Source organism: Neurospora hispaniola (genome assembly GCF_033458365.1).
Source record: "Neurospora hispaniola strain FGSC 10403 chromosome Unknown B0T23scaffold_1, whole genome shotgun sequence".
Lineage (NCBI taxonomy): Eukaryota > Fungi > Ascomycota > Sordariomycetes > Sordariales > Sordariaceae > Neurospora > Neurospora hispaniola.
In genome coordinates, this window is record NW_026944406.1 from 6,327,627 (window position 1) to 6,353,246 (window position 25,620).

The 25,620-nt window shown below is 51.5% G+C and overlaps 11 protein-coding genes across 11 annotated transcripts; 3 read left to right on the plus strand and 8 right to left on the minus strand.

The window, feature by feature from the left end:
- Positions 1 to 1,143: 1,143 nt before the first annotated feature.
- On the minus strand, positions 1,144 to 2,924 carry B0T23DRAFT_410149 (uncharacterized protein). Its single transcript, XM_062839394.1, has 6 exons — positions 2,275 to 2,924; positions 2,191 to 2,211; positions 2,080 to 2,148; positions 1,494 to 2,050; positions 1,402 to 1,461; positions 1,144 to 1,354 (listed from the first exon to the last, which is right to left on the minus strand). Exons 1-6 carry the CDS (start codon positions 2,563 to 2,565, stop codon positions 1,243 to 1,245), a joined length of 1,110 nt encoding a protein of 369 aa, XP_062698022.1. The 5' UTR covers positions 2,566 to 2,924; the 3' UTR covers positions 1,144 to 1,242.
- Positions 2,925 to 4,027: 1,103 nt separating this feature from the next.
- On the plus strand, positions 4,028 to 4,486 carry B0T23DRAFT_306306 (uncharacterized protein; the record flags this gene model as incomplete). Its single annotated transcript, XM_062834365.1, has 1 exon — positions 4,028 to 4,486. A coding segment is annotated over one exon (459 nt), but the record flags the coding sequence as incomplete, so codon positions are not given.
- Positions 4,487 to 6,522: 2,036 nt separating this feature from the next.
- On the plus strand, positions 6,523 to 9,668 carry B0T23DRAFT_41197 (uncharacterized protein). The gene has a single exon (XM_062839457.1). It carries the CDS (start codon positions 6,745 to 6,747, stop codon positions 9,544 to 9,546), a length of 2,802 nt encoding a protein of 933 aa, XP_062698024.1. The 5' UTR covers positions 6,523 to 6,744; the 3' UTR covers positions 9,547 to 9,668.
- Positions 9,669 to 10,969: 1,301 nt separating this feature from the next.
- On the minus strand, positions 10,970 to 11,253 carry B0T23DRAFT_425729 (uncharacterized protein; the record flags this gene model as incomplete). Its single annotated transcript, XM_062839930.1, has 2 exons — positions 10,970 to 11,008; positions 11,122 to 11,253. The coding sequence occupies 2 exons, from the start codon at positions 11,251 to 11,253 to the stop codon at positions 10,970 to 10,972; spliced, it is 171 nt and encodes a 56-aa protein (XP_062698025.1).
- Positions 11,254 to 12,129: 876 nt separating this feature from the next.
- B0T23DRAFT_392877 (uncharacterized protein) lies at positions 12,130 to 12,711 on the plus strand (the record flags this gene model as incomplete). Its single annotated transcript, XM_062838032.1, has 2 exons — positions 12,130 to 12,293; positions 12,414 to 12,711. The coding sequence occupies 2 exons, from the start codon at positions 12,130 to 12,132 to the stop codon at positions 12,709 to 12,711; spliced, it is 462 nt and encodes a 153-aa protein (XP_062698026.1).
- A 1,222-nt stretch (positions 12,712 to 13,933) lies between these two features.
- Positions 13,934 to 15,704, minus strand: B0T23DRAFT_435892 (uncharacterized protein; the record flags this gene model as incomplete). Its single annotated transcript, XM_062840551.1, has 2 exons — positions 14,000 to 15,704; positions 13,934 to 13,953 (listed from the first exon to the last, which is right to left on the minus strand). Exons 1-2 carry the CDS (start codon positions 15,477 to 15,479, stop codon positions 13,934 to 13,936), a joined length of 1,500 nt encoding a protein of 499 aa, XP_062698027.1. The 5' UTR covers positions 15,480 to 15,704.
- Positions 15,705 to 16,250: 546 nt separating this feature from the next.
- B0T23DRAFT_417701 (uncharacterized protein) lies at positions 16,251 to 17,023 on the minus strand (the record flags this gene model as incomplete). Its single annotated transcript, XM_062839663.1, has 1 exon — positions 16,251 to 17,023. The coding sequence occupies one exon, from the start codon at positions 17,021 to 17,023 to the stop codon at positions 16,352 to 16,354; it is 672 nt and encodes a 223-aa protein (XP_062698028.1). The 3' UTR covers positions 16,251 to 16,351.
- A 1,119-nt stretch (positions 17,024 to 18,142) lies between these two features.
- B0T23DRAFT_305729 (uncharacterized protein) lies at positions 18,143 to 18,733 on the minus strand (the record flags this gene model as incomplete). Its single annotated transcript, XM_062834328.1, has 2 exons — positions 18,143 to 18,400; positions 18,434 to 18,733. 2 exons carry the CDS (start codon positions 18,731 to 18,733, stop codon positions 18,143 to 18,145), a joined length of 558 nt encoding a protein of 185 aa, XP_062698029.1.
- An 812-nt stretch (positions 18,734 to 19,545) lies between these two features.
- B0T23DRAFT_392881 (uncharacterized protein) lies at positions 19,546 to 20,019 on the minus strand (the record flags this gene model as incomplete). Its single annotated transcript, XM_062838033.1, has 1 exon — positions 19,546 to 20,019. The coding sequence occupies one exon, from the start codon at positions 20,017 to 20,019 to the stop codon at positions 19,546 to 19,548; it is 474 nt and encodes a 157-aa protein (XP_062698030.1).
- Positions 20,020 to 21,045: 1,026 nt separating this feature from the next.
- On the minus strand, positions 21,046 to 23,359 carry B0T23DRAFT_401820 (uncharacterized protein; the record flags this gene model as incomplete). Its single annotated transcript, XM_062838615.1, has 4 exons — positions 21,046 to 21,806; positions 21,838 to 21,922; positions 22,539 to 22,638; positions 22,737 to 23,359. The coding sequence occupies 4 exons, from the start codon at positions 23,357 to 23,359 to the stop codon at positions 21,046 to 21,048; spliced, it is 1,569 nt and encodes a 522-aa protein (XP_062698031.1).
- A 1,501-nt stretch (positions 23,360 to 24,860) lies between these two features.
- B0T23DRAFT_392884 (uncharacterized protein) lies at positions 24,861 to 25,502 on the minus strand (the record flags this gene model as incomplete). The annotated part of the gene is made up of 2 exons (XM_062838034.1): positions 24,861 to 25,421; positions 25,461 to 25,502. 2 exons carry the CDS (start codon positions 25,500 to 25,502, stop codon positions 24,861 to 24,863), a joined length of 603 nt encoding a protein of 200 aa, XP_062698032.1.
- Between the last annotated feature and the right edge of the window lie 118 nt (positions 25,503 to 25,620).

Consider the following 25,620-nt stretch of genomic DNA (forward strand, 5'->3'; position numbering starts at 1 on the left):
TTTTGCTTCTTCACGGTCTTTGCTCTCTGGAAGCGTGATCTCCTGAGACAATGAGCCCCCTGGAAATCTTGTTTCCTTTCCTTCAACAAATACCCGGTCAGCTACCTCATCAGCCCTGCCCAAAGTGAAGACAGAACAGCAATTATTGTCGTCGTCAACCAGGCTAGAGCCTCCAAGCACCAGCGTAGTATCACCTACCACCCCCCAGCACCGGTTGAATTGCGGGGATGCTCAAGCGCCAGGAAAGAGGGCAGTACAAATGCCGATTAACCTGGCGGCTAAATAGCGGTTGATGCGACTCAAGGACTGTTCCTGGACCCCTTTTACAGCTTCTGTTTCTTTGGGAAGGGTTCTTGGCAGGGCGGTCCTAGTCACAGTGGCAGGGGATCTAGCAGGGACTGGTTGAGCTTGTGACGTGCTGAAGTGGCCGAAATAGGAATTCCACGGTGGACAAAGACCGAAAACTTCTGAAATGGGACAGTAGGATGTCCTTTTGGTCGTCTTTTGGTTTCAAATGCTCTTGGGCGCTCGATGACCGGAAGATGAAGGCCAGAACAGTCATCGACCCACCTGAAGTACACAAGCTGGAGGCCAAAGAACTGGACCGGACTGGAATCTGACTTGGAGGTCCGGTTTGAGGAAGGAGCACTGGACAATGGAGAAAAGGAACGATCTCCGTGATGGATCGTGTGCCTGGGATGTTCTCAGTTCGTTGCTCAACATGAGCGCAGGACCCTTTCTTCAGAATCGAGCTCTTTTTTTTTTCCCGGATAAATTGGTCTTGGGTAGCATTTGACACCAATACCACGAGAATGCCGAACACAGAACCGTCGTCAATCTTTAGAAGTTGTGAGTGCTGAGCAAGAAACGGAACATGTGGTTGAGAGCACCTGCTATTTTGGCGTTGACCCAACATCTCATTTGCTCGCAAGCTTGTCTCAAAAGGAAAGAGCAAAGGCAAAGTTCCGATTGTAGGCGCTCCTATCTCGGGTAGATGCATCAAATCCTTCCTTTTTATCACCGCCGTTGCCGCCACCACTGGTCCAGGCTCCCATCATTTCATGAAACCGCCACCAACTTCCCCCTCCAGTTTTCGTCAAAACTTGCCTTTGCCAAATCTTGCCTTCATTCCCTCACAACATTGCCTTCCCACTGCTCCCATCCAACTCCACCAAATTCCTCCCCTTCCCCCCATCATTCTTTCTATGCAAATTCCTTGACAATATCAGGCCACCGTCTATACTAGGTATCTCCCTCAGCATCAAATCCCAACAGCCACTCCTCCCTCAGCAGCCAAAGCTTCTCTGGAACCTTCCAGACTCCTTCCGGTCCATTCCAGTCCGCCTTATGCCACCTCTCTTGTGTCTTTGGCTTGGGCTTTGTGCACCCTTTCGTACGTACCTCAGTTTCTCGTAAGTTTTGAGGGCTGTCGGCATCACCTGCTCCTTTGACATGTTCCCCCTTTGTTGCTTTGGCAGGCAAGTTGCAAACACGCAGCCACTACAGTCCCGTCTTCAATGCTTTGACTAGCGCCTTGAATCGACGTCGGCAGAAATGGGTGCGCCGCGTCTCCTATGAGCGCAATCCTCCCCTTGGGACTGACGAAAGTCGGCAATGGCTCGCGGTAGACAAGCTTGTAGTCGATCAACCTTCCCGGCGGCGTAGCTTTGACCAGTTCCCTCACCACAGGACACCATCCCTCAAGGTAAGCCAAAGCCTCTTCCGGCTTTCCTGGGAACTGCCACGACTCTTCAATGTTGCCGTCGTCGATGTGGGTAAACACCCACTTGATCTCGCTGCCGCCCTTGATGCTAGAAACCAGAAAGTGAATATCCGGTCCAATATACCCCTTTTGTTGATCTCCATTTTCCACCACATGTTTCGTAACTGGATTCTTCGCAATGACAGGTTCAGAAGGGAACCAAGCCCTGTAAACCGCATACCCCGAACTCTTGGGCTGCTCATCCTCCTCCAGTCCAAGCACCAACTTTCTCCCCCTCGACCGAACTCCCTCGGCAGCCAACACAGCATCACCCATCACTTTCTCCATCTTCCCATTCCCGTCGGTCCTTTAATCACCACCCCAGCTTGTGGTCCCTTTTTCTCATCACCATCACTCTCAAAATACTCTACAACCCTCACCCCCACCTAACCTCCATTTCCTCCTTTCTCGTCTTCACAAACTCATACATCAACCGATGTAGCTCCCCTCTATGTCCATTTATTCTCCTCCCCCACTTATTCTCCTGTGCAAAATTCTGTATCGTCACAAACTTTCCCCGGTAATGACACAAATCCAACCAATCCGTCTGTCGAGAAATTTCCTCCATTCTTTTCTGCCACCGACGACTTATCTGGATATACCCACTTCTCAAAGACGCGCGATCCGTTGGGATCGAACGAAATAATGTCTCCATAGCGAGTAATCTCGTCAATAGAGCAAACTTTCTCAAAAAGCGTAACTCTGTGACCCTTACAAGTACATTCGATAGCGGCGGAGAGCCCCGCGAAGCCGGCGCCTACTATTAGGATGTGGAGGCCGGAGGGTTGGGAGGTTGTTGTCATTCTGATTTGTGTTGTGGGAGATGTGTTGAATGGAAATGAAGGTTATTGTAAGGGTTGAGGACTGGAGGTTGTTGGATGGTTCAAGATTTGGCGGCGATAAGTCTATTGTGTGGTTGTTGTGGTTGCGTGAGTAGAGTGATAAGTGCCCCGGATGAAAGTTAGGAGGAAGGGGATCGGATGATTATCGGCCGGCCATTCTTTTGGACACCGATTTCTGGAAGCTGGCCATGCCGGCGCAAAATAAAAGGCAGGTGTAACTATGGCCAGAGGGAATAGGTACAGATAGATGTACGAGGTAAAAGATCACCGAATGGCATACAGGCTCAATTGCCGAACCCGCTTCGTGAGGTGCGATATGGGTGATGTTGGGGTTGCGATTATGCGATTGGAAAAGCATTAAGAATTTGTGGAAAATAATTGGTCAACCAGATATTCTACGTTTCCTTCTGCACATTGTCAGTCCAGTCGGCCGCTATGCCGAGTCAACGATGAAAGTTTGCGGGGAACTACTACTGTGCGACGAGTAAGAGGTAGAGTGTATATATCAAGCATTGTCTTCGGAGATAGATAGACCCGCAATGTTAGACCAGACCTGACTGAAGCCTAACAATTGTGATTCGCTCTTCACACCATAAAATACCTATCTTCGCGTAGTGTCCGAAGCGCGCCGGCGATATTGTACAAGGCCGTTGCTGAACCCATGTCTGGGCCCACCGATGGGATGACTCCTGCGAGAGTAAGTAATGTGATGTAGTGTAATAGCTGTGTTCGTCTCGGCTGTAGTGTAGTAAACTTGTCCTTTTTTTTTCCTTTTTTTCTTTTTTTTTTTTTTTTTCCGGTGAAAAAAAGGCTTTGGGTTAGGGTTAGAAAACCTTCCCTTACTGTACTACACAGTTTACACTACAGCCCAGTCTAAACAGGCGAGGCAGGAGACCTTGGAAATCTCGGGCTCTGCCGGCGACGTCAAAGGAACCTAACTTGATAGAAGCAGACGCTGATCAGAAGTGAAACATGAGGAAATAAGGTGGCCATGCTTTGATCGACACAGCGGACGGGTGCTTCCGTGAGCACAAATGGACCGCGATTCCATACATAGTACAGGCGACGACGATCAGCTTTTCCAAATATGGCAACGAACTGCTCGGCCAGTCGTTATCGCAACAGCTATAACTGTATAGCCTCAAAGTTTGCAATTTGCAAGGTGACGCTTGTGAATGGCTGGAGAGAGTGCCGCGTATAGATGAGACGGACGTCCCCGCACCCGGTAATATCCAGTTGCTACTAGCAAACTGGCAAATATGCTACGAGCCCGGCAGTTTGGGTACTCATCCATGATGTTGTGTATATAATGGAGCGGGATGCTGAGAGAGAGCACTGGTGGTTTCGCTTGAAACACTCCCGAGGTAAAGCTTTCCCATCTTAGTCGTTCCTCAACACCGTGTAAAGTGAATAAACTACCGGCATCATGATGCGCCTCTTCCTTACCCTCCTCTTCGTCACCCCCTTGGCCCTCGGGGCTCCCACGGCTCGCGCAGCCACCTGCGAGCGCGACTTCCTCAAAGCCCAAGCCGCCTCGTACGTGGCCGCCCAAAAGGCTGGAACCCCCTCTCCTCTGACCAACTCCTCATCCTCCGGATCAACCATCAGCTACACCCAAAACTTCAAGACCGCCACCCTCACCACCGGCATTTTGTCCACCCCCTTACGCATCGACCACAACCGCAGCATCTACGACACCACCCAATGCGCCACCTACACCGAACTCATCAGCACCGAACCCAACAAACAACACGTCATCGGCACACAACTCCGTTGGTCCCCGGAGACCTTGACCCTCTCCAAAATCGAAACCATTGTCACCTCCAAAGGCGACTGGCTCTTTGACCCAACTTCCACGCTCAAGTACTCTTGGTGGAATTAGAGAGAGAGGCTCTTGGAAACGGGTGGTTGGCAGGACACCGAAGGTAAGAAGTTGACTTGGACAGGGCAGAAAATCGGACGAAATTGATAACTGGGTGTAACCTGGCAATGTGTTGTCGCATTGTTGGATGTCAACAACAAACATAAAGTCACCACGATGCCACTTGGCGGGTAAGTGGAAGCGCGAACGAGAGCGTGGCATGGCGGAGGATGCCGTTGGTGTTGCATTGGGCATGACCGCTCGGCTAAAACAAGCAGAAAAGATGGTTCGATAAGTTGTTGTGGTGAATACGAGGAAATTTGGGAATAGCTTCATGTTTGGGGATTCGTGGCAAATGGGACAGAGGTGGAAACACGCTGAAGAAACCATCAGCTTTGTAGTCCAGTCGGATTGCGCGACAAGAAAAAGAATCGAGGCACTAGCGAATCACTAGCCCAGATGGGCTGAGCTAATGCAGCGGCACCCAGCAACACATCCGAAGAGCGGAGCATGAAAGCGGTCACGGACAGCAGATGCTTAGTTTCATACTGTACTTGCGTATGTTACACTGCAAGAAGTGGAAGGTAGAATGTGACGTCATTGTGATATGCCCCACCTTCTCCGTCCAGCATGGGGGAGCACTGCAGTGGGAGCTGACCCCCAAGGAAAGAGCAGCAAGAGCTGAAGAGCAGCAGCTGCTACACTACACTAAAAACTGGACATCGCCGATTGCAAGGGCAAGAGCCCGGAACAGTCACCGGGACCCCTCCGTGGATTTGATTTGTCTTTTGTTTTCTGCGCTTGCCCAATTTCTTATCAGATGACGGGATGGAAGCACTCCCGCGGCGCCCCAAACAGACCACTGCTCGAGCACAACTCACTAACAGACTGGGAGACCCATGGGTCACCTAGGTCATGATCCCGACCCAGCATTTTTCTGGTGGTTTTCATCCGTCTCAGCTTTTCCTTTCGCAAACGTTGCTCGTTTTTGGAAAGCCAACAAAATCGAGTCACGACAACCACAAAAGTGCCAATGATGCCTTGGACCATTGGAAAAGCCCGAGGATCGACCACACTCCTATGTAGTGTAATGAAGATTCGGCTAATCCAAATGTGTCAGCAGAGGACTGGGAGGTTCCATGCAGCAGACGCCCCGATGGCATTTGGACCGATTGAGGCCGACAAAAGCGAGTCTAGAAGGGTCCATCCGTCGGGTGTACAAGGTACCAGTGGTGTGGAAACGATAGCTATTTATCAGACCGTTGCGCCACATAGCACACCACAGTGACCACACAGTGATTGTTGTTGGCAACAAACCAAGGACAAATCGAGGAGCTGTCAATGACCATCACACACTGAAATAAATCCGGGCAGTGTGTGTTGGGGCCCCTGATGATCCCTTCTCCGGCGCTCCGCTGCTGCCGGTCTCTTTCTGCGCTTATTTTGCCACGATGTAACAGCTGGTACTGTATCAGCCGAGTAAAATACCATTTTCTGTACTACATTCTGCGGGACCAGTCGCCCACTCATGCGGTATTCGCGCGTCACAGTTACCGACTTTCAAGTTTACCATGCCATCGGTACCAGCAGCCGTTGCGCCCGTGACAACAACGAGTGGAAAAATGGGCAATCAGCGGGGGATCATCACGGTACAGTAGCAGTCAAGCACTGACCATTCATGGCTCGCGCCCAGTCCCGCAATCAACGTTCATCGAGATCTCTTTTTTTTCTTTCCCCTTCCCATTTCGCCCTTTCACGAGTTCCAGTCGCCGGTCTGTCTGCTGCCAAACAATATCGAGTATCCCTTTCCCACACCTGCCTGACCTCTTTAACATGCCACAAGCGTCACAAATGACCACCAGTCTGTCGTTTTCCCGCTTCCCTTTTCCGAGATTTCTCCTTCGCTCCGTCCCGAACCAGGTCCAGTCCTGACAACATCCTGTCTTCCGAGGCCTGGCCCACCCGCAAACTTTATACTTTATTTGCCCCCCTCAGCCACTAGTATTGGCCAACCCCGCCGGTCGGCAATAGTCTGTCTGCGCTTAGCTGTACCTACGTACGGTACCTCACCCGGAGCGCAGCAGAAAAGCCGACTACGGTTAGGTTAATAGACCGTGACCGCCCGACATCCGGCTACTGCACAAATCAGCTCATCTCGCTGCCAAGTTCCTGATTGCTTCCGGCAAAAAGAAAAGCACTTGTCTTGGATTTCAAGCTCGGCGCATCAAACTAACCTCCCTCTAACGGCCGACACTGCCGACGCTGCCACCGCCAAAACCATGGCCGACATGGCAAATAGTCTGCTGAACATGGTCATTGATGGACCGAAGGATGGGAATGATGAAGAATCCCATCCATATCCTGACTCCTCCTCCAAGTCTTACGGAGCTGTCTCCGCCCCCGGACCCGACAATTCGGACTGTCTTCAGGCCATGACTCAGCAGGAACACGACCACTTCAACGACAACGACTCCCACATCTCGGCTTCCGCTTCAACTCCCTCCACCCAGGCCATGGAGGAAGACCACGCCTGGAGTGTTGCGACCAGGACAACAACACAATCGTCCATCGATGACACCGTCACCCTCCAACACCATGTCCCGCCTACCCATCCCTTTGCGGCTCCCGACATGAGCCTCATCTTCGACTTCTCTCCCGTCCCATTACTCCTGCTGTCCTCGTCGTGCTGCATTACCCGCGTCTCAAAACGCTTCTTGCAAGACTGGCACGTCACCGAAGAGGACTGCATCGGCAAGTTCCTCCTGCCCTTTCTCGAAAGCCAGATCCGCGAAACTGGCGCCAGCAAATCAAAACTCATTGCCGAAGCCGTCGATGATGCCGTCGCCTCTCGATCCGAGCGCACTTCCAAGGCCATCACTGTCAAGAGCGCCTTCACTTGTCGCGCCCGCGTGATCCCCATCTTTCGAGATGCCGAGCTGGTCTCCATCTACCTCGAATGGCACGAGCGTCCATCCTCCGAGGTCCTCGACAATGAGCAGGTCCAACCGGGCCTATCCACTGATGAAGCCTTTCGCATTCTCGTACAAGCCACCAAGGACTATGCCATCTTCCTCCTCGATACAAAAGGTCACATTGCGACATGGAATACTGGCGCGCAATTGCTCAAGGGCTATACTCGGGAGGAGATCATAGGCAAACACTTTTCCATTTTCTACGGCAAAGAAGATTTGGACATCAAGAAGCCAGACATGGAACTGGACATTTGTCTTCGCGAGGGTCGTGTCGAAGACGAAGGCTGGCGCTACAAGAAGGACGGAACGCGCTTCTGGGCCAATGTCGTCATCACGGCCGTCTACAAGAATGGCGTCCATGTCGGCTTTGGCAAGGTCACGCGCGACTTGACGGAGCGTAAGGCGTCCGAGTCCCGCCTGATTGCCGCCTACGAGGAGAGCGAGAAGCTCAAATCCGATTTCCTCGCCAACATGAGCCACGAGATCCGTACCCCCATGCACGGCATGCTTTCGGCTTGCGCGTTGCTGCTCGACTCGCCCCTTACGGAGAGGCAGCGAGACATTGTCAACATCATGGATGAGTCGGGTCAGATCTTGTTGCAGGTCATCAACGACATCCTCGACTATTCCAAGCTAGCTTCGGGCAGTTTCTCAGTCAGCTCCGATGTAGTCGGTGTCGCCAGCATCATCACCTCAGTGGTTCGCGCTGTCCAGACGACGTTACCGCCAGCAGTCCACTTTGAGCTCTTCCTCGCCCCTAACCTCCCAAAGTCCGTCCAAGGCGACCCCCTCCGTTACCGCCAAATTGTCCAAAACATTGTTGGCAACGCAGCCAAGTTCACCGACAAAGGTAGCATCCGTGTCAAAGCTTCGGTCCACTCCGAGGACAGCGACAGCTACACCATCTTAACCGAAGTCATCGACACGGGTATCGGCATCCGCGAGTCCGCCTCCGCGTCGCTCTTCACCCCCTTCAGCCAATTCGACCTCACCACCACCAAGCGTTACAAGGGCACTGGCCTCGGCCTCTCCATCGCCAAATCCCTCGCCGAGCTCATGGGCGGCCGCATCGGCTACCGCCCCAACCCCGAACGTCACGGCTCCGTTTTCTGGTTCACCGCACGCTTCAAGAAGATTAAGAGCCTTGAACAGATCCAAGACTGGAAGCATCAGATGGCCGCTAAGGACGGTTCACCCATTTCGCCTGTTCAGCCTGACGTCACCGTTCTTCAACAACGACTCGCCTCGGTCGCCGGCACCAAGAACATCTTGCTTGTCGAAGACAACGTTATCAACCAAAAAGTCATGCTGGGCATGCTGCGCTCTCTTGGCTTTAGGAGCATCGACCTGGCAGCCGATGGCGCCGCGGCCGTGAAGATGGTCACCGGGAAACCATTGGGGTATGATATTGTGCTGATGGATATCAACATGCCTATCCTGGATGGAAATGAAGCTTCGCAGAGAATCCGTGACGCTGGGTTGAGGGTGCCTATTATTGCCATGACTGCTTACGCCCTCAAGGGGGACCGTGAAAAGTGCCTGGAATACGGCATGAACGACTATGTCCCCAAGCCTGTCGACAGGAAATTCCTAATCAAGGTCTTGGCTACCTGGATCCTCGAAAAGGTCGACTACCGCAAGGCATATGACGAACGGTTGCAGCAGTTGAAGGATTGTGATGAAAAGTTGCATCGGCTGAGCGTCAGTGAGGGCGTGTCCGCAGCTAGGAGGGAGAGTGTAGATGGGGAGTCGAAGCCCGGAATAGCGTTGCAAGGAGATGAGGGGGCTGTGAAGGGGTGGGCTTCCCCATTCAGGGAGGTAGAACAGAGGGAGGTAGAACAAGCACAGGCCTCTAATGCAGGCGTGATGCAGGGGACGTTTCACGAGCCGGCGTCGGTTAGGATTCCGAAGATGCTGGCGCAAAGGACGGAAAGGACCAAGGTGGGGCCACTACCGCTACCGAGTGGTGACCAGGGAGCGCCAGTGCTTAGTGATGCTCAGCAAGGAAAACAAGAGCTACCCAACGGTGGATTTGCCGAAGGCGAGGAGCTGAACCAACGTTCGCCGCCGGTCAGCGACGGGGAGATTAGTCCCAGAACTCCGGTGTAGTGGGCCGATCAAGGGTTGTCGGGGCAGGAGGAGGAGATGATGGAACAAACACATACATGACACACATCAAATGCATAGGGCAGGCGTCAGGCGAAGCGAGCGGGATTATTTGAAGGACATGGGGCTTCATTTGTTTGTGTATTTCCAGGAATGGGCGTTCATTTGGTATCTACTGTTGAGTTTTCGGTTGTTACCTACAGGTACCTAGTCTCGACGGTCGAACAAAGAAAGACAAGAAAGGGATCAAACAGCAACAGAAGGGGACATGCGCAAGCTTGGTCGTTGTGTTTGTACTGGTATTGTAGCATTGCTGGGTGAGACTAGAGCAAGCAAGAGAATGGCGTGCATGAATGGTAAAGGCATGCGGCGGAGGAATTTAATGAGCGGAAGTAAGTAGTGTAGTGTATGATACCCGGATAATGAATTAAAGTCTTTCCCCGTCATTTTTTTTCTGTTTCGGTTGTCTCAATGCGGTATGTTTGTCCTTGTTGCAAGTTTTGAAGTTTTCCGAACGGCATTTAGTTCATCGAGATTCCGAACTCCGGTCCGCTACACCTGACCCTTCTTCTGCCCTGGTTGCTCGGGGTGATGACTGTCGTTGATCTTTTCGCGACAACTGTGTGTGTGGTTTCGCTGCGTGGCGCAAATGTACCTACCTACTCGACAACAGCGACAATATCACCTATCTACCTATCTATCTACCCGGTGTTGATATCGAATTCCCTCACTTCCTTAGCCCTTACTGAGACTATGAAGAGTGTTATACAGTTGCGTGTCGACAAGTTAGAGGGATGTGGTATTTTCTTGCTGATGGATACTCATAATCCGTGAAACTTGTAGTGATCAACGTTGATGGGTTCTCTTTTGATGATAATGATGATGATTACCTAACGAATTCCCTTTGGAAGAGTCCAGTCGTTAGCGTGACTGGCTGGCTGAGCATCGACGAAGCTCTGTCAAGGCGCGCCTGTCCTGTCTAAATCCATATTTCGCGTATGCCTGGGAGAACTGTGTAGTGAAAGTCGGGCAGGCGCGCTTCCAGTCCCTTGACGAGACAAGCGCGTCGTCGGTGAGGACAGACAGTTGTTAAAGCCGTGCAGCTGGCTGATACAGGCAACGCTGAACTCTCCGAATCATCTTCACCACCCCATCATAACATCTCCTTTCACTTTTGTGGTTACTATATTTTCAGTTTTTCAGTCAGGCACCGTGACTTGTATTTTTAGAGCAACCTCGCCTGCTTCCCACCAAGCAAGGCACACCACCCAGTCCCATGTATGTCGAGGTACCCGACCACCACTAACCCCTCCCGTCCTCCATCCTAGGCCTCGTTAAGATAGCCAGAGGCGTTGATCACGTCTACTAGGAATACGTGCACCCCATTTCCCCTCATCCCCCCCCTCCCTCCCCAGTTATCTCCCCCTCAAGGCCCCTGCCAAACGCCCATTTCTTTCAGGTGTCGCTACATGTACACGCTTGGTTAGTATCTACATTCTTTCACAGCAACCATAGAACGATTCGTGAATGCAAGAAGGAGATGCGAGTAGAGGTAGGTAAGTAGAGGAAGGTACTTACAATCAACGCGAGGGCGCGAAGAATGGTCACGGCGTGGTGATCCTCTATACCCGCGACGCGCATCCACGCGCAAAGGAGCGAGAGGTACTCGTCCTTGGTGAGGACGTAAGGGCGGTAGTGGTAGGCGTCCATAGTTTTTTTTTTTTTTCTATATCTCTCTAATATCTGCGTGTCAGTTTGCGATCAGGGTGGAATGCAAGGTTACCTTATACGTGTCGGTACGTGGAGGAGGGAAGTACGGTAGAGTAAGCAGGGTAGGGTAGGTAGTAGGGGACTTACTTGGTAGCTGAGATACGAGCGAGGTGGTGTGGTGTGGTGGTGGTGTGGGAGGGAGAGAAGCTTCTTGGATCTTGGTTGATCAAGTGTGGTGGTGAGGAAGTGACGAGAGGTAGTTGGGTGGTAGAAGAAGAATGAGCGTTGTAGTTTAGTGAAAGCAGAAGAAGAAAAAAAAGAAGGAAAGGAAGAGAAGGGAGAAGAGGAAGGAACCTAGGAAGGAAGGCAGGTACGCGTGTTGCTACCTACTCGGGCGCGGATAAGGGACTGGAGAATCTTTCGACCGGTGGAGGGGTAAATCGGCGAGTCCAGCAGCCTTGAGGGCTATTGACTCCGATGGTTGCCTGGTAACGAGAAGGATTTCATCCCGTCTCAAGTGAGTGTCACCTGTCTCAACATCGTCATTGACGTCTGGAGCTTCGTTTTCCCAAGACCTGCAAGTAACAGCGTGCTCGATTTAACCGCGCCATCACTCTCTCGCATTCCAATATGAACTTTATATGCCAGGCGTACGGAGGGGACTTGAATCTGTCTGAGTTCATATAGCTCTTGTCTATCTGTAAATTCCATAGTGTGCTACCAAAGACGTGATATTGATCAGGGAATGTTGCGTGCCGTTGAGATCGGGCCTCAGCAGTCATCGCAAAACTACCTCTATTGTTACTTCTACTATCGGCTTCTGAATATAGATGTGGGTAGCCGGGTCCAGTCCCCCCAGTCTGTGGAAAATCCCACATGCGTACCTCTAGGTACAGAGCCCGCGCTCCTATTGTCAACTGCCTTCTCATCCTGCTCGCCCTTCTCGCCATCCTGAGACAAGCTACAAGTCATCAACGACCAGGAGCTTCATTTCATACTCTCAACCTTACAAATTGGGCACTTTCCGGTCATCAAATCAAGTCAGTAACCAGTACCTTCAAAGGTTAGGTATTATGCCCACGGATCCCGAACTCACGCAGGACACTCACGAGACTATTACGCTAACACGCTGACACCAGACGTTACACTTTATGCTCTAGACAAAGATACCTTATCTACTTCCTCGCAATCTTCACGCACGAAGCACCCAACGCCAACGGTTCCGCCTTGAGAACAACCAACTGGAGGAACTTTCTGGGATGTCATCTTCATGCAACTTTTGGCAGCGCCAGAATCGACGTCGAGGGCACTTTCATCTGTGTCGTGTACAGACACCACCAGTCTGGGACGTACATCAGAACGTTAATTGAGAGGTGCGAAACCAACACGATCGAAGAGGCAGAGCCCGTTTACGTGATGTCTGAAACGGAGGGTAGTGGGACCAAGATTGCCACCTAGAGTCGATTCTGAAAGCAAGGTGGAGAATGTCTGCCTTTGTAAACAATGTCTGAGCGTGTGGAGGCTCAGCACATGCAGGGTGAGGAGGATAAGGACTAGAGGGGGAGATGGAGGACGACGAGTACCTGTGTCTACCACGCCGAGTACTTGAGAGGTCGGTATATACACTCCATGTCCACATTCTAGTCACATTGACTTTTGATATCCCATTGCATGTCTGATGGAAGGCTACTTAACGGGATGGCCAGTAATGGTAACTTGTTGGGGCAAGAGATGTTGTTACCTTTGGCTTCTATAGCGGTAGCGTTGGGTCATGCTGATATTGCAGGTGGCTTCTTCGCTTTATTCCCTCCCCTCCCTTTTTTTTTCTCTTGGATTATGCTAACGCTCAATACTACTGGGAGTTTGTGGTGGCGACATGGACGCAAACGCGGTTGGATGAGGGGTTTTACCTGTCTCAAAGCTTGTGGTCAATGAGTCAATGTCCTTAGAATTCAGGAGGGGTCCTTTGAAGGGGGACATATCTGGTCAAGTTTGGAGCAGCAAGTACGGTTTTAGGGGGCGAAACGTCTTTCATTTCCTGGGCTGAACTTGCTGAAAGGAAGAAAGTAAAAAGGAGTTGGCAAGAACGAGATAACCAAAGGAGGGAATAGGAAAGGAAGGAGGCATGTCTAGAATCGTACAACTTAGAAAGTCACCCAGGCATGCATTTTCTTTGCCACCCGCACCGCTCCAATTCGCCCATGTATTCCGTGCCATCTATTATCTGTAAACAATTCTAGAAGCCGCTCGCTCGGGTATCCTAACAGTCGCTCGGGTATCTCAACAAGCAAAGTCGCATAGGCAACAACCCTTCCCAATCAATTTTCAGAACCTTTTTAACTCCCAGCAACAATACAAAACAACCTGCTCCCTTGTTCCACACAATTAGGTACCGCTCCTTCAGCTTTCCTCAAACTCCAAAACTCCGGACACTATTAACCCTCCAAAGTCCCATCCGTTCCAATCCTAAGCCCCATCACGAAGGAACCCAACACGGACACCGCTGCTTATCCCACTTCACCATCCCACACGTACGAATGTCGAAAAGTTCCAAAAAGCTTGTCGTTAACTCATGCGGGAAGCCCGTCAGGTACTTCTTGGGTTCTTCCAATTCCGTCAATCCTTTGGGTTCCATCAAGTCCAGTCCTTTTTTTTTTATCTTTTCAAATCGCGCCTATGTTTAATCCTTGTTGGAAGCCCCTGTGTTGTTGTTAGGTGTCATTTAGATGACGTCTCTTGCCGCTACCGCAAGATGCAGACTCGAGCTCATCATCCTCTTCCTCGGAATCAAATAAACTGTCCCAAGACGAGCTAGAGTCCCTCCTCTTTCTCTTTGGGGTGGTGGTGGTGTTGCTGTTGTGGTTGTGGTTGTGGTTGTGGTTGTTGTTGCTGCTGTCAGGCCTTATTGGCGGCTTAAACTCGTCCGAGTTCACCTGCACCATATCCATGAGACAGTCTAGGACGTACTTTGACCGATCGAGGCGTGTTCGCTTGTACTTGTAGAGCGCGGCGGTGATGGCCGGCTTGGACTTGTACTCCCAGGTATTATCGTATACACCGAGGATGTCGTTGAGTTCCGTTTGGTCACAGAGCTCTGGCTCTTCTTCCTCAGGTCGCTGGGAAGTGTTGGGTGTAGAGGTGTCTGTGGGGGGCAGTGAATTGGGGGTTGGGTACTGCTTCTCCTCGTTGGCCTCCTCTTCGTAGTCCTCGTGTCCGGAGTCGTCCTCTTCGTAGTCCTCCGATTCGTACACCTCCTCTTCGCACTCCTCCTGTCCGTACTGCTGCTCCTCCTCCTGCTCCTCCTCCTCCTCTTTCATTAACTCTGAAATAAGACGTAGGTGTTTGTCAGATTTATTGATCATCCGACGAGCAGCATATCTCTGTGGGCCGTTCTGTGGCCGAGGATGGTAAAGAGGAGCTGGATATGCCTTTGGGTCGAGTACGTTGATAAAGCAGCGAGAAGCACCGTGTTGGGTCTGGGTCTCCGGGAGCGGACTCGTCAGGGCTTGATTATGGTGTCCTACTCCTTCAGTAGAGCTATTTGACGCTGTAGCTGTTTTATATGTCGGTGGATGAGAGCGTATCAGGTCTACAGGGCAATCAACCGAGCGACCCATGTCGGACTTTAACTTCTCCGGCTGCTGTGTCGATTGCGAGGTCAAGATGTTGTTGAAGTTGGAAGAAGCGTGATTGCCTATATCGTAATAATTAGAGGTAAGATCAACATGGTTGGGTTTGTCGACGAAGTCCCAACCCGGTTGTTGAGGCTGTGCCCAAGTCTGAAACTGATTCAGGCCGAGTGATGGTGCTGAGCAAACCGCAGGTCTCTGTTGAGGCACTATCGGTACGGGAGGAATCTGTTGCCACTGTTGCTGCTGGTGCTGCTGATACCGCTGTTGAAGGCGAAGCTGATTCAGTAGGGCATGATTGACCCAAGGACCTTTAGGACGGACCTTGGAATTCAGAATAACGGTCTGGCCGTTGGTGTAGTATTCCCCTGTCTGCCATGCTTCTTTCTCGCCGACTGCCTGAATTTCCGCTAGATATCTTTGTTGAAATTTGCAGGCGGGATTGCGATGGAGGTCGCCGTTGGAATGGGGGTGCACATTGTATTGCGGTTCTTGGCCGTAATATGTTTCATGCATCACGGCGAACGTCTGGTCGTTTGGCAGTGTTGACAGAGTACCGGTGGCCGTTTGGCGTATTGCAGGAGTGAGATATCCCATGGTTGAGAATTTGGTGATAAAAAAGTGAAACCAATGTTGAGACAGAATCGACTGGAGGTTCTAGGTACTTTGGATGATGGAGGAAGAGAGGGATATCGAAAGATGGGCAAGTATCTGTGGTTATATACTTGACCTGGAGAGGAAAAAAGATGTTCGATACGTGTCCTTCCGAAGAAATTTTGACGCTTTATGCACTGCGTGAGTCTTCAAGCATCTCGTCGAGAAAGTCCTGGATTGTATCACCATTCGGGCCTTGGAAATGCCCGTTTGGAGGGAAAGAGTAAGGCAACACAGAGGTACATATAATCTCGGAGGAACGTCGGTAGACTTGATACACTTTCGCAGGCACTCGGTTGTATGACCTTGGTTCGTTCTATCCGTTCACCGCTAACCCTCATCATGTTGGTCGATTGCCAGAGATGCATTAGGCTCAAAAGTATCCCACAAGTAGATGAGCCTTCGACCTCTCGGGCAGGAAAAGACCGAGTGGGGCCTCATGCGTTGCAATAAGCACGAGGTGGCCACACATTCTAGAAAGGACCACTTACGCGGGGTTATGCATTGCTTCATGCCCGGTATATCCAGTCTTTACCTCTGCATGTAACCTGATTCATGCACGTGGAAGTGTTCTTTTGAGAGGGGTGACACATCCTCTCAGGTATCCATTCCTACATTGACTCCTGACTTATATCTTCCTGGATTCCAGATCCTTCCTTCTGACAAGCACCTTGCTCCGAATCGGTCATCATTTTCTGTTCCTTCTCTGTTCCGCTTTCCTGTGTCGAGCCCTCGAATATCCTCCGTCACCAAATTCAACGTTTTTAGCTTGAAAAGATCAAGCCTCTTAGGTTCCGTTTCACCTCGCCACTTCCTCAAGGCTCGTCCACGCCCTGGTCGTTTTCATCATCCCTGACAGCGGGAGATGGGGTCTGGTTCCATGTCACCGTCCCGGAACTTTTGACTGTAATCGTCATGGACCCTCGCACCTCCTTCGTACATCTGGTTACAGTACCGCCCGCGGCCTCGAATTCGATCGTGGAAGAGTCATGGATCTTGAGATCCATTTTGTTACCATTTCCTAGCCTGGTGCTGACTGTGACCAGGGCATGATCATTGGTGACAATCTTGATGGTCGCCGTCGGCTGCGTGTGAATATCGATCGTGATGGGGGAACCGTCACCCCAGCTCAGGCTGAAAGTCTTGGGAGGGACACCGGTGGTTGTTGTGCCAGGCTTATTGGCGTCACCCACGTTCAGGTTGTCAGGCTGGCCGTACATGGTCATGGCGCGGCGGATGTGGTACAGACTCTTGAGGAAACTCAAAGCCTCCTCACCAGAGGTCGGTGGTCCTTTCGCTTTCTCTTGCTCACACCAGTGGAGGTAGTAGGTAGCCCACACATCCCCTGTGATCTCCTCATACTCTCTGCACTGGGCTATGGTGCTTTCGAGGTTCTCATTCCACCCTGAGGCTGCTACGGTTACGTCGTTCTGGTTGACTGCACTTGGACACGCTGGTTGCGCGTCGATCGGCTTCGGGTCAGACATGGCTGAGGTGATGGTAAGGTGTGACTCGAGGTTGAGGCAGAATGTTGCGGGGGGGACGGACGGCCGTTATATGTAGAGGTGTGTGGCTGATGGAGAAATCGTGGTAGGGTCGATCGAGGACTAGACAGCAGGTCTGGAGTCTTCAAGCTTGGACTGTCTCGGCAGGACAAAAGAGGTCACAGGATGTTGCTAATACGTTCAGGATGAAGACGAAGCTACCTTTACGCACGATCGCGGGGCAAGGCTGCAGGTAGGTGGTGCTAGAAAGTGGGCCCAGCCTGGCAGGCAGACGGCTGGCCGACTGAGCATGCGATCAACTCTGTCGAAATATGAAGGAGACCAAGGCTGTATGCGTCCAACTTTCCGGTTCTCGCGGCTTCCGCGGGCGTGAAGCATTGCTGAATTCAGGCACGCGAAGTTCTGTGATTTGAGACTGAAGGAGGCAAAAGGGAAAACGCCATATGTCAGATCTGAGAACACTTGTGTCGAGGCGAAAATGGAAGATGGATAAGAAAAGGAAGATGGCAAGCAATCATGATCAGTTGGTCGTGTGGAGAGTGTGATGACTCTGGACAGGAAGAGAAGACATCCAGTTCGTGGGGAGACGAGAACGGCGAATCGAATGCGCAAAGAAGTGTTTCCCTGGACCTTCCCAGGCAGTCAATGTTCAAGGGCACAATGCCCCGCTTGGTGAATGGATTGTGTGTGGAAAAAGCAAAAAGTTAGCAATGAAGGTTGTCGGCAAGATTTCACAAAGACATGTACGAATGGAAGGCACAATACGGGAAAGAATCATCTCGGGGGAAGAGTGTTCTGCTTCGCTACTTTGAAGGAGACTTGATGCTAGAGGTACTTTCACTTTCCATTTCCTGGCTTCATTTCCCCAAGATCGCATTCAGCCATATTGATTCCTTGGACAATGGCCGTCAAGTCATTTCTACTTCCCATGGTCCCTTCTCCATTTGTTGCTCGTTTTGAGGTGCCATCTGCTGCTCCGATACCTGCCTGTTGGATGGTCAGAGAGATGGTCCAGCCTCGAGTGTTGTGTCTTGTGGGGGGATTGCCGAGCACTCACCAGGTAAAGCTTCGGTACTCCTCCGAGTGAACAGGACCTCTGGCCTAGGCCAATCTGTTCTGGATCGCCACGTTGGGGTTGTAGTTGGGGTTGGGGATGGGATTGCCCCTCTTCTGGACAACAACAGTGATGGTGACAGGGCCATCACCGTGGAGGTTGAGTGCAGAGACAACACCATTCTCCACGACCTGGATGCAGTAGTGTCCCATGACGGCGCTCGAGGCGCTTGTGGTCTCGTTGGCTTGGACCGCCTGAGGATAGACGATCTGGCCTCCAAGAGCTCTGGCCTCGTGCTCAGCTTCCTCGCGACGAAGCTGGTTGACCGCCCTACTGACGTCTTGGATATTGGGGGCCGGCAGCTCCCTGATCAGCTTGAGGATGCTGGACGAAAAGTATTCGCTGAACAGTCCGCCCAGATCGTCTCCGTTTCCGAACCAGCCGAGGCCATTGTCCTCCACGTGCTCCTTGTACTTGACGGCGAGTCTCTTGAGGGCCTCTGACATTTTGACGTCTTTGTCAGAAGAGCCGGGGTAAGCGAAGTTGTCCTGGAGGAAGTGGACAAATTTGGCGATGGCCACGATTTGCTCCCTCTGCACCATGTCCTCTCCCGCATTGTACTGCTGGTGCGGATCCATCTTTGCTTGTGTCGTTGACTGGAGAGTGGAAGATGGTGCAGTGGTGGTGGTTCGTCCCTGACATAAGAAGGAAAGATGTTGTAGGGTGAGAGGAGGATTTTTGGACAGGGAATTTATACGCATTTCAGCCCGGGTCAAACCTCGAGAAACCCTGTCTACGATATCTCCAACTAATGACCATTAACTCACAAGATTCTGTTCACATAAAGGTTGACGCAAAACGAAGTACCCATTGCCCTTTCGTCTGGTGCTGGGTACACCCTAGAACACCAGGGCTGTCGAGGGAAATTTCTCTTCACGTCCACTGCCAGGTTTTCTGTCTTGGGACGAAGAGCTAACGGCTCCAGAGGTCCAGTGAATAACCTGAGATGTACATTCCGTCAGCTTCGTGTCCAACGCAATGCCGAAAGGGTCCGCCAGGGGCACAGTGTCGCGAGCAGAGGGAATAGACCGGACCAGTAGGCAGGCGCGAACGGGCGGACATGAAATGGATTGGGCTTTTCTCCGCGGCCACAGAGTTCACTGCCTGGAGATCATGCCAGGGTCTGTTTGCCAATTCTTTTATCTTTCTGTTCGACTTTCGTGCAAAAGCTGCGGTTCTACAGGCGCCACCAGCTACGGTAACTTGGAAATAGTCTAGACGTTCCTTCTTTCTGTACAATCCCAACATTGATCTTCTGCTTGCAAGCCCCTATAACTCCCCGGTGTTTGCCCAAACATTAGCTGCCAAGTTCCCCGTCGTGAAGAATGAAGGGTTCCTACTTCCTACTAAATTGAAAATTCGACCAAGACAGCGTAGTCCAGGCTAACTGCTAACCCTCCGATTTGGCCTCGCTGGCAGTAGCATCCTCTTTCCTCTGGACGCTGACAGTAACCGTAGCAGGGCCCTTGCCGTTGAGAGTAAGGTAACTGAGCTCGGAAGTTGGAGTGTCCTCGGTGATACGAAGGGTGTAGGCACTGTTGGTCTCGAAGTCGAATACATCGGCCTTGACGTCTTGAGCGTAGTATGAAGGGAATCTTTGACGCAACGTAGAGGTAGTAATGGAGATGCCCATGAACATGCTCGCATTACGGTCCATCGACAAATCCCTCAACAGCCTCATCAAACTCTTGAATGTAAGGTCCTTGCCCTCTACAAGGGCAACGGGGGTGAAGTGCTTCATTGCCAGTGCCTTGAAGAAAATTGACAAGGCGGGCGCCCAATCGTGGGGTGTAGTGTACCCTTTCTCGAGATACTGAACGAGGTCTTCCATCGCCTCGTCATCTGTCTTTGTTTTTTCCGCCATCTTGCCTGCCTGATTGATCCTGGACAGAGTGCTGCTGGAGTCAGTGACTGAAGGGCTTGTCAAAATGGTCGAATACCTACATACCTCTAGCGACCTACAAGTTGACTACAGGTAGACGTACCTTGACTTGAATCTCAGGAAAATTGTGCAGGCTTATGTTCAAGCCATGGTTTGCCTCTGATCAAGACTGAGCTGCAAGAGGATTTATAGGAAGATAATGATGAGCGAAACAAAGGAGGTACTGTAGCGAAGAACCATCAGGCTTCAAGCAGAATACATCTCTAACGTAGGAGAATTACCTGGAAGCTTTCCGTCCCTCCAGCGGGCCTGACGAGAAGCTTCCTTGGCCGGGTTCAATCACTCTCGCGAATAGAGCGTCAAATAGCTTCGGTCAACCATACAATGCATAGTCACACAGTATCTGGACCAAGGATTTGCAAACACTGTGCCTTTATGCCTATCCTTTGCAACAAGAACACCTCCTCATGCTCTATCCTTCTCAAAGTAGGTCGGGATCAGTCCACTCGGTAACGGTGCTTTGTTGAATAGCAGCGCTTTGCTAGAATTCACTCGTGCTACCAGAAGTTTCCCCCAACGTCCTTCCTTGCTTGTCGCGACTAAGCCAGCCTTTCAAAACCGGAAAGTCCACAAGTCCACGACCCACGTGATCCTTCTATGAAACTTCGGAGGAAGGATCTCCCACCGTGCTCAAATCGATTCAAACCCAAAACCATTTCCCAGCATGTCCGCTCAGCTGAGCCTCCAATGACAACGATAAGAGAAACGGAATGCGGCCTATAGGCCCTACGCTGTGGCGCGGAAACGGATCGATCTGTGACTTTGAAGCGGAATCAGAATCACTGCAGTAAATACCCCGGGCATGGACTTTGCCAAGCAGAAAGGGAAGGAGGGGGTGAGAAACAGGTTGCATAGGCCCCTGTCCGGTTGAACAGAAGTATCGAAACCAAAGGGTGCGTACCGGTTGTTCCTTCCCAGGTTGAAGGGTGGTCAGCGCTCCGTATTCACCTAGGCTGCGCCTTCCTTCTCGGCTTCCTTGTTGTTGTTCCTGGCAGAAGCAGAGGCGGTGTTGTGCTTCTTCTGGACGTTGACAGTTACGATGGCAGGGCCGTGGCCGTTGAGATTGATAATCGAGGTGCTAGTGTCATCGGATGTGCGGAGGGTGAGAGACATAGAGCCTTCTGTTTCGACGGTGAAACCACTCGAAGTCGTCGCGTTCTTGGCTTCGATGTCGTGCTTGACACGTTTGGCGGGGCGATCTTGAGCTTCGGCTTCAGCTTCAGTGGCGTCAGTGGCGGCAGTGACCTTGTCCTCAGCTTGGTTCTCGGCAGGGCGTTTTCCGTTGGCGTTGTTGTTCCCTTGCTGATTTGGAGCTTCCGGGGTCTCGTCGATGCATTCGTCAGCAGGGGTAGGAGAAGGAGTAGGAGGTCCCGGGAGAATCTGGATGTGCACCCCGCGGGCACGAGCATCGGCTGCGACTTCCTCGCGCTTGAGAGCTTCGAGTGCTTTGCCCAAGTCGGAGGTGGTTGACGGCAAGTCCCTCAAAAGCTTCTTGAGGCTCATCACAAAGTAGTTATGCCAGTCCATTGAATGCGTTGCACCCTCTACACATGGCGAAAGCTCGCCGTACTTGACTGCCAAGTCCTTGAGAGGAATCGAAATTTCGCGCTCCCAATCACACTTTAGGTCAAAGGTATCCTCGGTGAGATACGTGGCAAACTCATCTGCCGCTTCTTGTCTCTTGTCGACTTCTTCGTTTACCATCTTGCCTGTGGAGATGATACTTGGATGAGTAGGTACCGAAGCTCAAACCAAGTTGATCGCGGGAGTGACGGGGGCAATGGGAAGTCGCGCAGTACAACGAAGAAGCGTTCTTCAAAGACGGCTGGAGTGCGAAGAAGGCGAGGCGTTTACTCAGATACCTACGTTTACCAAGCGAGCGAGGAAAAGAGAAGGGTAATAGAAGGGCGATGCCTTGAAGGTGGCGAGGAAAAAGAAGACAGCGAGGAGCAAAGGTTGAAGCCCTTATATGCGCCTTGTTGCAGGCAACAACTTGATAACACTCATTCTCGCCGCTTCCTCGGTGATCAGACGGATTCAGGCAAACACCTGTGATCTGATGAATTTGATCTAGAGTCCAGACCTTGACCTCCCAGCCCCCTATCATCAGATTGCAACTGGAGAAAGTTCATCACCATCCGTGTCGTCCCAAAACAAAGCACTAGAACAAACAACCAGAGAAGAGAATAAGAGATGGAAGCGCATGAGGTGTATTTCACAGAGTGCGTTCAAAAGAGATTCGATGCTTGATATGGAACGAAAGGTAGGTAGGTATCCACTGGCGGTGGGACACACTAATGCCCTGAATACCAGCACAGCACAGCTCCTAGTCACCCAAGGATTCTCGTCTTTTCCTTGCATGAAGCACCTCACTCCCGCCACATCACCCCTTCCTAGCCAGCTTGACTTTTGTTTCCACGGTCCAGCATATCTTCAGACACCGACAAGGCATCCCGAGGTGCAGAAATGCCGGTATGCTCACCCAAGCCTTTCTCAGCATCTGTCGGCAACGTGCTCAACTTTGAGGGTGCACAGGTAGGCCTAGATCATTTCGGATGATTAGCAGCGGTGACGATATAGTTGAGGACTGAAGAGTGGCAGAAAGACGGCACTGGGATCGAAGCTTACCATTTCCTCACAACTCAGACGGCTTTGCAGCACCGTTCTCCTTGTGGACTTTGACCGTCAAGATGGCAGGACCGGTACCATCACCAGAGTAAACGCGAATCGTGCAAGGAGTGTCGTCGCTCTCAAGTCTGAAGATGGTCGCATTCTCGCCCTCGACCTTACGGCCTCCAGCATTGTTGCCATCGGCCAGGAGGTACTCGGCGATTCTCTTCGCAATCGCGTCGACTTGAGCATCCGCAGAGGTAGAGGTAGAGCTAGAAGTAGAGGTAGCCTGGTCCCGAGACTTGGGAACAACCTGAACCTGCACTCCGCGAATGGCAGCCTCGTGGACGACATCCACCTCGGTGAGTTTTCTGACTACTTCGTACAGCTCCTCGCGAGTCTTGGGCAAGTCCCACAAGAACTTGTCGAGAGTCAGCTCAAAGTACTCGTGCCAGATGCCGCCGTCGTCAGCAAGCTCCTTGTACTTGACGGCAATGTCCTGGAGAGCGTTGGCGAGCTTGGTGGTGTACGAGTCGGCGTAGGGGTCCTGCTCGAGAAAAGCGATAAAGGTGTCGATGGCATCTTCTTTGTCCACCTCCTGCTGGACCATGGGGTGGTTGAGGGGGTTGACGCCCGGATTGGTGTTGACCATCTTGTCTGTGAGACACCTGGATGGGTGTGAGATGAAGTCATGGAATGGAGGATTGGGAAGGAATCCAAGGCGATGGAGGGAAAGTAAATGTACCTTTGCGCGAAGGGATGGCTTGTGGCGCAACTGCTCTTGAGATGCTAGACTCCAGTTGGAATATTTCTTCTTGCGATTTAGGGAAAGATCGACGAGAAATAGTGGTCAAGTAAACGATTGAAAAATTTGACGCGGGGAAATTCACCGAACGATGTGGACTTAGAAGAAAAGGAAGGAGCAAGTCCCGTTCACGTTGACCGGGAGCTGTTGCCAGCACTTACCGCCCGCCTTCACTTTGCCGCTCTGTAGCCCACACTTTGGGTCACCGGCATTCCACTTCAACACTGCCGGCAAGTCCCCTCCAGGATGATTCAGTTTACTGTGTTACCCAATATCCATCAGCTTCCGTTGATTGGAGCCATTCGACACATGTCACCAGGTACCAATGTGTCAAACAACCCCAGGAACGAGCTGACGTCCTCCAACTTCGAAGCGGCTGTTTTCAAGACGTGTGACCAATGGGGCAACCAAGTGGTAATGATATTCTGCATTTGATCAGGGCATACGTAAGGTAGGTAGAGGTAGATGATGGATCACTATCCCTCAGGATTGTTGATATCTCGAAGGCATCGTCCTACAGCTTCCGTCTTGTCTAGCATCAGCACCGGTCAAGTGAATTGCTCTTTTGTCTCTGACATTATCGCCCCAGTTCCATTCATCAACTCTCACCTTTCCTAGGTAGTCTGCCTTGCGTTGCGTTTCTCTTCGGTCACATTATCCTGGTACGTAGACTTTGTTACGAGCCTATGTGTTTTTTGTGGCGTTGCTCAGGGGTTCTTTTTTCCTGCCCGGTAGTTGTTATCGGATACCCTTTGTCTGGCTGCCTAACTTTGTGTTCCGTTCTTCTTCGGTTTCGTTCGCCTTCCGCACGGTTTTGGCAATATCGTTTTCAGTGGTTGTGGTGCAGCCGTGCTTAATAGGTATTGTTGTGGTTTTACCAACCTACCCTACGAATTGTCATCCTTCTTCCATTTCCCGCTCTTACTAGATAAATTCGATGTGGACTCGGCGCTGAAGTTTCGTGTGTATAAGCCCAATTTCGCAGAGATACCTAATACTCGACCTCTAGTTAGCAAGGCTTACACAACAGTCTAGCAAAGGGCCATCTTGATGGGTGTCGGGAGGGATGGATGCTTGCCCTGCTGACTGGACCAACCCACCTGGTACTCGGTAGAATTACTTCCCAAGCTTGGAAGAAGATCATTATTATTAGTCTTATACACGCTAACTATATACATAGTCCGCCCAGTGGGCACGCGGTGCTGCTTCGCTCGTAGTCGGTGGGAAAAACCGTGCCGTAATGGCCGGGTGAAAACCCTCCGCTTCGCTGTCGCAACGGCGCCGTGTTGGCTCCGTGTGGAAGAAGATCGATATCTGTACTCACCAGTTCTCCTTCCCTGGAAATATTCTAGTACCCCACCTGTGCCTCTTCTTCTTGTTCTTCCTTCGCTACCTTTCTCTTCTTATTGGTCTTGTTCGGGTTGGCTACAGTACATATATCGAACACGTCCTTCTTCTGGACCAGAACCGCGACGGTCGCAGGGCCACAGGCGTCCAGATAGACAGGAGAAGAGCTAGTGTTGTTACCAGACTGGCCGGCAATCTGGAATCGGATATACTGTAGGGGCCGACGGTGTCGATATGGAGTGTTTACGGGCTTGTAGACGGTCTTGTTCTTGGCTTTGGCACGAGGTCGCTCGCCATTACCATTCTTGTCGGAACTTGTTGGAGTGTCGACACGTTCTTCGTCGGCCTTGGCTGCGAGTTCCATGTCCTTACGTTCAAGCTCCTTGACAGCTGCTTGCACGGCGTCAAGCTCATTGGGTGGTAGGTCTCTGGCAAGGCTCTTGAGGCTGAGGACAAAGTAGCGACGCCAGGCTTCGGTACGATCACTCGCGGCTCCAATTTGGTACCCGAACTCATGGACCTTGGCTTGGAAGGCCTTGACGGCATCGGCATATTCGAGCTGCTAGTCGTTGGGTTCGTACGAGCCCTGTAGGTGCTCTACCATCTCATCGTCCGCCTCTTCTTTCCAAACTAACCTCGTCATCTTGCTTTTGGAGTGGTTGGTTGAAGGCGACTGAAGGCTGGCTGGGAAGTGGTCAGTGGAGGTAGTTGGAATGATGGTGTGGGACAACAAGAGGCAACGGATACTGATACTCCGCCGC

Coding starts and splice junctions, on each gene's coding strand:
- B0T23DRAFT_410149 (XM_062839394.1), bottom strand. CDS start 2,565: ATGACAACAACCTCCCAACCCTCCGGCCTCCACATCCTAATAGTAGGC. Junction 2,149..2,190: donor GGGGAGCTACATCGGTTGAT/GTATGAGTTTGT, acceptor AATGGAGGTTAG/GTGGGGGTGAGGGTTGTAGA. Junction 1,462..1,493: donor GACGGGACTGTAGTGGCTGC/GTGTTTGCAACT, acceptor AAAGCAACAAAG/GGGGAACATGTCAAAGGAGC.
- B0T23DRAFT_41197 (XM_062839457.1), top strand. CDS start 6,745: ATGGCCGACATGGCAAATAGTCTGCTGAACATGGTCATTGATGGACCG.